This window comes from Phymastichus coffea, unplaced genomic scaffold (genome assembly GCF_024137745.1).
Source record: "Phymastichus coffea isolate CEN01 unplaced genomic scaffold, Cenicafe_Pcof_1.1 PCOF00007, whole genome shotgun sequence".
NCBI classification, from domain to species: domain Eukaryota; kingdom Metazoa; phylum Arthropoda; class Insecta; order Hymenoptera; family Eulophidae; genus Phymastichus; species Phymastichus coffea.
The window spans coordinates 3,147,201-3,160,360 of NW_026706818.1; the positions used below are offsets into that span (position 1 = coordinate 3,147,201).

Here is a 13,160-nt window from a genome sequence, read left to right on the forward strand (position 1 = left end):
TATATTTATACACTCGGCAACAAAATTATCGCAACAAAGATTTTTCATCGAAAAATTGCCATTTTTCAAATGCTTGTAACTCGGTCAATTTTTATCGTATTGAGATCATTTTTTTTTGTTTTGTAGAAAATTACGTGTACTTTTGAGAAACAAATGATATCCACCGTCTGCAAGATAATGTCACATTGCTATGTCTTAATCAGGCATACCAACTTTTTTTTCTTAAAAAATTCAATAGTTTGCACGTATGCCTGGATTACCAAAATTTTTTTTTCGAAAAACTACAGATTTCCTTTCAAAGTGCACTTTTCAACGAGTATTTTAAATCAAAATTCGACACTCCACGATTTTTTTCGACCGAGTTATGCCATTTTAAAGATATTCCAATGTTTTAGTCAACCTTACCGACAAATCAATTAAAAAAAATAATATAACGGTTTAAGGTGGCATACTGGCCAAGAGTTAAGGCAAAAAATCATTCAAAATTAATTTTACTATACAGCGTCCACAACAATTAACCATTACCGTCGCAATCGAAATGCCTCGGCTTACTGAAATCGAATCTGCTCAAATTGTTACCCTGCTAATAGCGGGATTGAATCAAAGCGAAATATCCAGAAGAATGGGGATTCATCGTTCAACGGTGTCATGCGTTCTTAGTCGGTATGAAGAAACAGGTTCTTATCGTCGGAGACCTGGTGAAGGTCGACATAGGATTACTACAAATCGAGAGGATCGCAACATTGTTAATGAAGCTCTGCGCAATCCAAGGCAGGTTGCGCGACAAAATGGAAATAATGCTTTACCAGGCAGACGAATTAGCGCTCAGACGATAAGGAGACGCCTTCATGACAGAGGTTTGAGATCACGAATTCGTGCTAGAGTGCCTAATTTAGCAGCAGTCCACCGACGAGCTCGTCGGAATTACGCCCGAAATTATCGACATTGGACACCAAGAGAGTGGAGACATGAATTTTTTACAGATGAATCTCGGTTTTGTCTGTACGGAAATGATGCTAGGATTCGAATTTGGCGTCGTCGACGACAACGTTTTGCACCAAATCACGTTGATCCAACTCGTGCGTTTGGTGGAGGATCCATTATGGTTTGGGGTGGAATATCAATGAACCATCGATCAGATTTAGTGATTATCCCAACCCCTGGACTAACAGCGGGACGTTACATAAACGAAGTTTTACGTCCTCACGTAATTCCAATGCGTCTGCAAATGGATCGTAATTTTATCTTGATGCAGGATAATGCACGCCCTCATACTGCAAGGATAACTCGTACTTACTTAGCAGAAAACAACGTAGAGGTATTGCCTCATCCTGCTTGTAGCCCAGATCTTAATCTTATAGAACATGTGTGGGATACAATGGGTAGGCGATTACGTAACTTACAGAGACCTCCTGCTAACCTCCAAAAGCTTGGGAGGATTCTGAATGAAATTTGGCACGAGATACCTCAGGATTCAATTAGAGCATGCATTAATATGCAAGAACGTTTAAGAGAGGTAATTCGTCACGATACTAAAGGCTTTAAGCGCATAGGGTTTGGAGTCAAAAAATACTGCGGAAGTGACGAGCCGCGGGATTCCTAATGTTAAAAACGGTTTACACAATCGGCCCCTTTCAGGGCCACAATGATGCGTAAGTCCGACCAACAACCTCCTCGCGGTACGCATCGGGTAATGCTGATGTTGGCGGTATTTGGCTAAAACATTGGAATATCTTTAAAATGGCATAACTCGGTCGAAAAAAATCGTGGAGTGTCGAATTTTGATTTAAAATACTCGTTGAAAAGTGCACTTTGAAAGGAAATCTGTAGTTTTTCGAAAAAAAAATTTTGGTAATCCAGGCATACGTGCAAACTATTGAATTTTTTAAGAAAAAAAAGTTGGTATGCCTGATTAAGACATAGCAATGTGACATTATCTTGCAGACGGTGGATATCATTTGTTTCTCAAAAGTACACGTAATTTTCTACAAAACAAAAAAAAATGATCTCAATACGATAAAAATTGACCGAGTTACAAGCATTTGAAAAATGGCAATTTTTCGATGAAAAATCTTTGTTGTGATAATTTTGTTGCCGAGTGTATATTGCTTATGAAAAATAATTTTTCGCGCTGTATAAATTCTGACACATAAAATATTTATATTTATTAGATTTGTTATGAAAGTTTTTATTAAATAACTGAAATTTACTATTTTATAGAGTATTTCGGTAATATTTTTTTAACAAAGAACAGAAAATCACGTGTCTTGTAACTCTTGAACATAGCAAATAATTGTGATTTTTACACTTTTACGTTAAATTACCTTCGGAAATATACGATCGCGTTTCTAAATTTGTTTGGATGTTGGCTTATGTTACTTTATAACATATATATTTTAGTCCCAGTATCAATAAGCAAGATAAAGATCTAATAGTACATAAATTTTAAGATTTTATTGAAATGATATTTATTAAAAGGAGAATGAAAAATGTATCTAACTATTTATATACTTTCGTCACGATCAGTAAGTTGTTTGTGGAATAGCGGACATTCAAACATCTCGACCAAAAATTATTTTTTTTTATTGTTGCAAAAAAAGGCAATGAACATCGCACTTTTTATTATTTTGTATAATGTTTAATGTTTGCCTATGTTAATATCCTTACTCGTAGTACGATGTAACGCTTCAAATTATATTACTTTCAAACGCGTACAAAGTTTTTGTTATATTTGTTCTTAACCTGCATTTAAAGAGAATTTGAACTCAGTCATGTATCATCAATTTATTTTTACTCGAAATAAAAAAAAATTAATCTTTACATAAACACGCGAATGTGATGATAACTTCATGAATTTATGTAATTACATTTCTTAGAGTTCATGGCTGTTTAGTTCATATAACACGTCTAGTGACTTAATATCTAGTTTTGTTGATAACTGTAGAGTTAAACTGTTATCAACGTTCAAATTCTCTTTAATTGCAATTTAGGTAAATTAGCATTAAGTATGTTATTCGTTTGGTAGATCAAAATTCGTTTGCGTAAAATATAATTTCTTCTTAGTTAGTATATTAACTTAGAGGTTGTCGGAAACTTGAGCGGTCTTTCACCAATTATTTTGATCTAATTTGACTTTTCGCGCGTGACGTCATTTCGAGATTTGCTATTTTCTAAGTGTGAAACGTCCAATAGTTCATTGCTTCGGCTCGAATACAAAGCGTCTGTTACAAAGAAGCCATAATTGTAATTAATTCGTCTTTAGCCTTAATTTGTATCTTCCCGCTCGTTTTAGTCGTGCGAAAAGTATACGCAATAGTAACAAGTATACCAAAAGCGAATCGGGGCGACGGTTAACCTTGCAACGAGAGATGATCAGTCTTCAACGGTATTAAATAATTTATCATATTTCACCCTTCGTCATATTGTTTTTTAGTTGCTTACACGCTCAGTGACAGAACTTGCCTGGTTAGTTTATATTTATTTTACTACTTTACTGTTATATTTTTTTCTGATTTTCAGTTTTTCTGACTCAGCTACTTATTCGATAATGTTTAATTCTTTACTATGGTCGTCAAAATCAATAATAAATGTACGCGCGAACTCGATAATTGATGATTAACAGGACATTTATTTAATTCCAAAGTAATAATTTACAAGTCAATTCTCAACAATAATTCAACGATACACAACTACAATGTAATATAAATTCAGTGTATACAATTCAAGAAGGTGTGAATTCAAATTGATATTGAACACAAAACCTATTAATTTGATTTCGGTCGATTACTGTCTCGATAAAAAAGTTTTTGAGTCAATATAAAACATATCAATTAGTTAAATATTGCAATTGTAATATTTAATATTATTTCATGTAAGAATAAAAATTTAGTATACAGTTGCGGGCAAAAGTGTCCGGCCAAAGTTGTTTTTATGTTTTAATAATGTACAAAAGGTGCAAAGAGGCAACACAAATACATCATCGTAATGTACTTTTATTATATACTCAAAACATGTAATTTAACAATTCATTTTAACAATCAACAAAATTTAATATCGATAATAACAATTATGGCTTATTCATAAATATCCGGCCAACTATGAATGTGGCAATTACAAGTAGAAAAAATATAGTAACATGAAACAAAACAAACTAGAAATGGTTTTAAATGTAACACAGTCATCAGAACTTCGTAGCCATACCCATAGAAGCTATCACGGCAGCACATCGGTGAGGCATCGATTCAATAAGTGTCACGATCCTATCATGAGAGATATTGTTCCACTCTTCTTGCACTTTTTGCCATAGGGAGGCTTCATTAGCATAGTTTTGATTTCCTAATCTCATTTTTAGCTCTTGCCATAAGTGTTCAATAGGATTTAAGTCTGGAGACTGACTCGGCCACTGTAAAACTCGAATTTTTTTCTTACCAAAAACTTGTTGAAGGAGGTGTGACCTGTATTTTGGATCATTATCCTGCTGAAATATCCATCCTCTGGGCATATTTTGTCGAGCATAAGGTAGCATTTGCTCCAATATAATATTATTGTACATGACAGAGTCCATATTGCCTTCTATTTTGAAGATTGAACTGACGCCTTTCCATGAAAATGCACCCCATAGCATTATGCTACCTCCACCATGCTTCACAGTCGGTATTTGGTATCTTGAATCATATCTACTACCTACCGGTCGCTGCACATACCTTCTACCATCATTCCCAAATAGATTGATTTTAGTTTCATCCGAAAACAGCACTTTTTTCTAGTCCTCAACAGTATGTATAGCTTTCATATTTTTTAGCAAATTCTAGTCTGGCCTTCTTGTTTTTCTTACTAATGAGTGGTTATTTCACACCAACACGTCCAACAAGTCCCACTTCTCTCAGTCTACGTGATACAGTACTACGACTGACGTCTGCTACATTTTCTTCGCGTAATTCGCGTGCAATAATGGCAGCATTCTTTTTAACATCTACGACAGCTTTTCTTTTGATCAATTTGTCAACATGGTTAGTGGTTTTTCTTGGTCTCCCAGAACTTTTTTTATCTTTCAGAGTGTTAGTGCTGTGGAATCTAATAATTATATCATTCACAGTCGATTTTCCTATGCCTAGAATTTTAGATATATCACAAGAAACCTTTCCTTCATTGTGTAATTTAATTACGACTTATATCGAATATCTCCAGACGTGCGTTTCGGCATGTTTACCGATTGATACTGATGTCAGAGAATAACTGATAGACAGTTCCAGCGTTTACATACCTTTGTGACCGATAATGTAAACAAAGCCACGCGAATTGTATCTACGTAATAGTTGGCCGGATACTTATGAATAAGCCATATTTTCTATTATCGATATAAAATTTTGTTAAGCATTATAACAAATTGTTGGACAACATGATTGGAATGCATAATAAAAGTACTTTACTAAGATATGTTTGTGTTGCTACTTTGCATCATTTATACATGATCAAAACATAAAAACAACTTTGGCCGACACTTTTGCCCGCAACTGTAACAAGATGCAATCTTTTCCGTATCATGCCGCTGATAGTAATTATTTACAATATTCCAAGTTCAATATCACTATTTGTCTTATTATTTCAACAGATAAGTTCCTGGTTGTTTCTAAGAAATTTTTATTTTATTAATATATTTATAATTACATTTATAATTTTTAATATATATTTTGTAACGGGGGGATAAACCTGCAAAAATGGGAAATTTATATAAGAGCAAACTCCCACGATGCAGAGCAAACCGCCGCTCCGTTAACACGTATGTTAGTACGTGTATTCGCCTTAACGTCAGCTGATTTAATTTGATTGTCCTCAATCAAGCAGAGTTGAACTCACCTTAAGTCACGTGCTTTGTGACACATGATGAGTTTGACGTGTGAGCGACTTTACTCCTTCTCCGCTTAATCCCCTAGACGTAATAGGATTAACACCTAAGCCTATTCCAATTTCTTAAACTATTAGGAAAATCATATGGCGAAATCGGCGAATAAGTTTAACAAAGTTTATTCAAAAATCTATACAGTCTTTGTCGGGCCGAAAGACTGACGCACGCGAATAGGATTTACAATCAAATAATTTTCCGTGGGAAAGAGAGAGAGAGAGAGAGAAGATACGAAATTTGGCGCGATCTAACGCTCGGCGCGAATACAAAATTATTAACGCTAACGCGGCTAAACAAAATAATAAATATATTTTGACACGCGATAATAAAGGGAGGTGCACCTACCCTGTGGTGCAATTACGGTGATCAGCCGTAATTGTTGATGCCAATAAAATGTATCAACTGCCTCCGGAACTGTTATCTCAGCTGCGCTGTCTCGTGCCGCCTATCAGCTGCAAATGCTGCAAATGCTACTCCCGTGATGCTGTAATCTGCCGATCACGTTGTTGCACTCGCGCGTGTAATTACTCCTGGTAAAACTATCACTCGGCGAGAAAACAGTGCAAACAAAATTCGGCGGTATCCACACGTATCAACAGCTGAGACGTAACTGCCAATTTTAAAGATCGCGCGCCCCCTCTCTCTCTCAATTCTTAGAACTAACGCGCGAAATTCAGAATCGCGAACGGTTCGATTAATTGAATCGACTACCGTTGCAATTTTTAATATATTTATAATTTTATTAATTATATTTATAGTATATAACTGTTTAATTGGATAATTTTAGCGGAATTAACATAGAAGATTCATTATTAATATTGAATTGCAATAGAAGATACATAATTTTACATTTTACTTAATACAACCGATAATATGCTTTGCTTTCCACTGCTCACTCGGTTAGATTTAAATGGTTGCCTACGAGGTAAAAGAAATAATGATAGACATTATCTAATAATACCGATACGTCCTCGATAATGTTTAAGAGCTATGATGATCTGATGGTCGTACCATCTCTACGAGGCGAAGCATACGATGTAGAATAAATCTACTGGCGAATGACGATATATGTCATCAAGGATGTCTAGATGCAAGGGTCGCCGCCAGAATGATAATGTTGCCTAATCTTTCAATTTTTCTCTTATTTCGAAATTCACTTTACATCTAACGGTGAAAGTTCGTGTACGGTGTTAAAAATCGTATGCAATATTGCGTTTCACATTGCTTTATGGGATGTTAAATGGATTCTTTCCCACGATTAGAGGTGTTGATATATTCAAATTCGTCGCTCACCGGTCCGCTCGTTTATTATTTGTCTTTATTCCAATAAGCTGATTTTTTAAAGTACAGAGAGAGTATATATTGGTAAGATTGAGGTGATATAATTACTTAAATAAAAAAGTTATATTTCTTAACAAAAGTGTTATATTTATACGTATTAGTTTTATGTTTACGTACACCAATTCTAGTTATGCAGTTATGTAGCTTATTTACATATCATTCACTAGAAAGAAAGACAGAGATGCTGGTTTTGTTGCGTAATTAATTCTCCAAATACTACTATTTTACGTTAAGAGATACAAATGAAGCTTGTGTTGGTAGATTTAAGTTGTGTTAATTAGACACAATCCGACTAGTAGGATCGCATTTGCCATCAGAAATTGGTAGGATAGACAAGCGCACGTAACTTTTATCAATGCCTCGTTCGATTGCTAGGACCTAATAATGATTCATATTTTTTTTACCATTAGTGTCATTTCTTTACTGTATCGTAGCCGCAATACTCACAATCAGTGATTTTTCAACTATTTTTTCATACTTGCAAATCTTTCGCATGTATTCTGATAGTACTTTATTATACCACTAATTTGGTATTTTATCACTTCCGAATTTGTTATGTTATTTGTACACCGTATTTTAGTTGCAGCATGATATATTATAGTGCATTTTGTAAAGATATGCTCGTGACAACTCTCAGCAAAAGAAAATATTAACTTTAAGCTGAACATATGAAATATAACAAGAAGTCATTAAACATATGCTTGTAATCAAAATAGTGGCAAAAAAACAAAAATATAAAAGTTTTTCCACAACATATAAAATAGGTACCTTACATATTCGTTAAATGAGTATAGGTAAATAACTAATAAATCATATAAATTACACATTTCTTTTACTAAATTATATTTACTTGTGAATATTACATTTTGAAATGAAATCCTTTACATTCAAGTGCCATGCAGAATTTATGGCACAACAATAATGTACTATAAATTTGCAACCTTTTTTTAAACATTTTATATTTGCTCCATTATTTCCACAAAAACTGCAAACTGATATGATTGAATCACGGACAGCATCTTGTAATCCATTAATCCTTCCTCCCCCTGAAAGATAAAAAACATAAATAATACATTCATAAAACCTAGTGATAAACCTAGTCGTAAACGAATTCACATACTATTTATTCAAAATTGGAAATATTTTATGTAAATATATGTAAATATTTATAACAATCAAACATTTTAAGGTAATCAGCAAGTGGAAATTTAAATTGTTCTAATTTGAATATAAATCATAGAAATTTATAAAAACGTTTAAAATATATTCAGGGGTATTAAATATTGTAAAAGTAACGTAGATATTTTAGAAATGTCGGGAAAATAAAATAGATCGTATCAAGAACCTGTCAAAACTTTAAAAACATTACAATACGATTATCAGTTTACATATTTTATAACGGGGTTTCTGCTCAGCTTCGCCTGGACAGGAACAGTTATATAATATATAAGTCGCGGGAAATAAATTAGGTTGCTCTCCAGAGCAGCACGGTGCTCCTGCACCGGGTGTCCTGGGTCCAGCAGCTCAGTTGCCTCCTTTTCGGTCAGAAAGCTTGGCCCGCGGAGAGTGTCGTAGGCTACGCGTGAAGATGCGCGACGGCCAAAGAGAGAGATTCGCGCGTGTACAGTCGCATACACAATTGCAATTCAAGGAACAGGGAGTCGGCGGACAATAAGCACTCGAATATAATTAAAAGTAGAGGCGTATAAATTTTAATTAGCAACAAAGGAATACATAGAATCGAAACGCATCGATATAAACAATGTTAATCGCAACGCACAACTCGCAATAGTTTGACGGTGAAGCGAACGGAACTGCACACGCGCTACGCGGTTAAGGTCGCGCAAGCACTCGCTCTGTTGTGAGCTGTGCACAATGGCGACAGCGAACCGGCGCGCACCGTTCGAACGAGGAAGCGACAGCGCTTAACCTCGTCGAAGCAAGTAACAGCGAAATCGCCTCGCAGGAGCCGGGTGTCCGCGAACGGCAAACCGCACTTATTCGTTTCAGGTACGACGAATATATAGAAGCGACAGCACGTTCGCGGAGAGAGAGAAATTGCCGGTACCAACCGTGGCCGCGGCGCAACGTGTACAAAAGAAAAGGCGAGCGTAAACGCGCGGCTTAGTTAACGCAAAAAGGGAGAAAGCGGTATAGAGAGAGAAGCCAGGTACTAGAACTGGTACTTACAGTATAGCCGCTTGTACTCTAACCCGCAAACCGAGGGCACACGATAGCGGGCTCGCTTCTGCTGCGTATTCGGTTCCGCTGGTTGGCTGACTCGCAATAACGCCTCTCTTCTTTTGTATGCAGCGTACGTAGGCGCGTGTAAAGCTGGATGTCCGCGGTAGGCCTCGGCTCGCCAGAAGGAAGTCGAAGAATGCTCCTGACGACTCGCGCGAGGAACGTTAACCCGTCGATCGTCGAAAGCGGACTATATCAATTTTCGAAACTCTCTCTCTCTCCTCGCAAGCGTCTCTCCGCGAGGTCCGCGCCGCGAGTCGATATCGATTATCGTACGCAAGTCGCGTCGCTTACCAGTTCGCTGACGTCCGTAATGCTGTAACTATTCAAACAATATGGTAATTTATAATGATTATTAAATATATTAGTTACTGGCTTCTTGGGGAGAGAGAGACATAACGAATATACAAACGATTCGTTATAATTTCATGATAAATACAGTGTGAGAATGTTCTAATATTTCAAAGTGAAGATTTGCGATTTCAAAAATAAATAATTCTAAGTCTTAACTAGTGAATGAATATTACATAGTTTATTGACATGTCAAAATCTCCGTACCGTCCCAGATAAGTTCGCAGTACTTAAAATAATTTAAGTACTTAAAATAAATAAATTTACGTTCAAAAATTTATAGTACACGTTCTACAAAGTCATTGTGAATATTTCATCTCATTTATGAAATAAATTTAGCACCTTTCCAATATTCTACAATTAAATAAGCGTGTTAATTTTAATTGTTATAGAATTCTTTTATTTTTATTATTATATGCTTCAATTTTGATTTTTTTTATTATTAAGCTTTAAATCTTTATAAATTTATTCGCTATAATTTTGACTTATTTTCATAAATCGAGAGTAGTAGGGGCTAAGGGGATCCTGAGCCACTTATCATGCGATTTTTCGATGCCTACTCTACCGACGATCGGTAACGTTATAAATCCTCATAGTGGCGATCTGTGAGCTACTTTATCGACAGATGTTTATCGACCTGCTTGACTGAAAGCGTTTGCGATCGACTGTGAACCGACGTGCAGACCCCATGGGCCCCACCGGCAATTACCGATTCCTGTATCGACGTGCAGATCACATGCCTCCAGCCGGCAGTTACCGACTCTTGTATTATCGGCGTGCATTCCCCCGATCCCATGCCCCTTGTTCCATGCCAAAATAAAAAAAAATGTTTGCTTTATGTTGATTGATTGTGATTGAGTAGAAAGTATAGGTGGAAGTTTCATGATCTGAGTCAAAATGAATGAAAAAATATGTAGTTCTGTGTAAGTATAAAAGAGTTTTTATTATCAAATTTCAATTCTCAAATATCCACCGAGAGATTTTAATTTTATATCCCGCTCTGTCACTTCTTTCTTAAAATTCTCATATGAAGAGTCGTTCTGGACGATAAGTTCGTTGACTTTATTGGGAAGAAAAATATCAAATGATGTATCCAATTCTAGAACGATCTTCACACCATATTTAGTGTTTACTTTTTTCATGCCGGTGATAGCGTAGAGAATATTTTGCTCCAAATCTTTAAGTTTTTTTGTGGGTAAAAAGCTTGGAGTTTTTGCAACTAGGTTGATAGAGTCCATGGTGTTGGATCTGTGAACCGATCAAAGGAAGAGAAAACGTATGTTATATTATTACAAAATAACGTATTGAATATTTAAGTATTGTAGTTATAAAGTCAAAATTTTTACATACATATTCTTTTTAATATTGAATAAATATAATTATGCTTGATACTACACACGATGTAGAAAACTGAATGAATGCTCACCTTATCGATGCTGCGTATGTAACCTTGTCCCCACTCCTAGTTCACGGTGTCATACCCTTCCTCTTCATTCTGTAAAGATAATCTATCCATCACATCAATATATATTTCGTCGTCACTATTGGATGCTAAAGTCACTGAACTACTATACTTTCTGATGTATAATATTCTTCATCAATATAAGCATAATCGTCGTCGTCGTCAGAAATGTTACTCTGCGATGACAAGACTTGTTTTTCCTTATCATCAGTGTCTGACGGCATATGTTGTAAATGAAAAGAAGGTTTTAGCCATCTTTTGAGTGCCATCACATTTTTAAGTACACAATTTTCTGACCAACCAGGTTGATAAGAACAGACAACGGGTCTTCGAAATCCTGGTTCGTGTAAAGAAGGACAACCCATTTCCTTTAAATCAAATACGTGAGCCACGTATCGCGAGAGCCACTCTACCTTCTGCCGTCCCTTAACATAGATTCTGACTGAATCATCGTCAGAAGCTGAACGACCTAAGTTCTCTATTATTTGAGGATGTTGGTCGTACGGTATATTGCTTGCATTCCAATCGATTCCATGGAAGTTTTGCATGAGCCAGGAGTTCTCTCTTTTTGAATGACTGGGAAGATCTTCCCAAGGACATGGTGGTGAAAAAATAAAATGAGATGGTGTCAAATGGTCACTGTTGAGATTGATGACTGCAAGCTCTTTGAACACAGGTTCATCATTTAACTTGAAAGCTTGTACGTCAACGAGAATTTCCATAGCGAATCTACAATGAAATAGCGGAAAAAATTAGTCTTTTTTTATGAAATCAAGAGTTAGAGTATGTATTGAATTTTTTTCTTACTGTATAAAAGGTAGACAACGTGCCATGATTAATATGCTCAATCGAATGAATTAATGATTAATAAGTCAATGAAATTTATATATTTTTCCCCCACTCAATCTATAACCCCTACTACAGTGCTTGGTTACGAGGTCTGTCCGAAAAGTAGCGTCCTACCGGACAGAAATGTCAACAGTAAAGCCTTATGAATCTATTGGTTACTTACTGATACCTGCCGGACGTATAGTTCATGCGTAGCGTGTCTTTGTTTACAGTACCTTTTTCGCGTTTGTCGGATTTTGATATTGTCAAAAATGACTGAAAAACAAGATCAACGAATTTGCATCAAATTTTGCTTTCAACTCGGAAAAATGAGTTCGGAAACTATTGAAATGATGCAAAAGGCCTTCGGAAGCGAGCGTATGAGCAAAACACGAATAAAAGAGTGGTATAAACGGTTCAAGGATGGTCGCATTTTTGTCGATAGTGATTCTCATTCCGGCCGACCTAAGAACACAAAAACCGCAGATAATATTGAGCGGGTGCGACTTGCAATCGAACAAGATCGTCGTATGACGATGCGAAAACTAGAAGAAGACCTTGGGATACCAAAAATCATTTCAGAAATTTTAACCGAAAATTTAGGAATGAAACGCGTGTGTGCGACGTTCATCCCAAAATTGCTCACAGCAGTGTAGAAGAACATTCGCTTAGAAATCGCTCTGGACAATCTGGAAATGGTCAATAATGATGATAATGTGCTTAGAAAAGTTATTACAGATGATGAATCATGGGTTTATGGTTATGATCCTGAAACAAAACAACAATCTTCACAGTGGAAGCATTCTAAATCGCCAAGAACAAAAAAAGCACGTCAAAGTCGGATCAATGTTAAGTCAATGTTGATTGTTTTTTTTGATTGTGAAGGTGTTGTACATCACGAATATGCACCAACAGGTCAGACAATCAATAAAGAATACTACGTTCAAATTTTAAAACGTTTGCGTGATGCAGTAAGACGAAAACGGCCGCACTTTTGGGAAAGTGGTGACTGGCTTCTCCATCATGATAATG

General features: G+C 35.9%; 1 protein-coding gene across 1 annotated transcript in view; it reads right to left on the reverse strand.

Annotated features, from left to right (window-relative positions):
* Positions 1–8,078: 8,078 nt before the first annotated feature.
* The window catches only part of LOC131669013 (uncharacterized protein CG5098), a 396,487-nt gene continuing 391,405 nt past the window's right edge, over positions 8,079–13,160 (reverse strand). Inside the window, exon 5 of the mRNA XM_058943567.1 lies at positions 8,079–8,289. Within this exon, the coding sequence (XP_058799550.1) occupies positions 8,090–8,289 (200 nt within the window). The 3' untranslated portion in view covers positions 8,079–8,089. The remainder of the gene's footprint in view (positions 8,290–13,160) is intronic.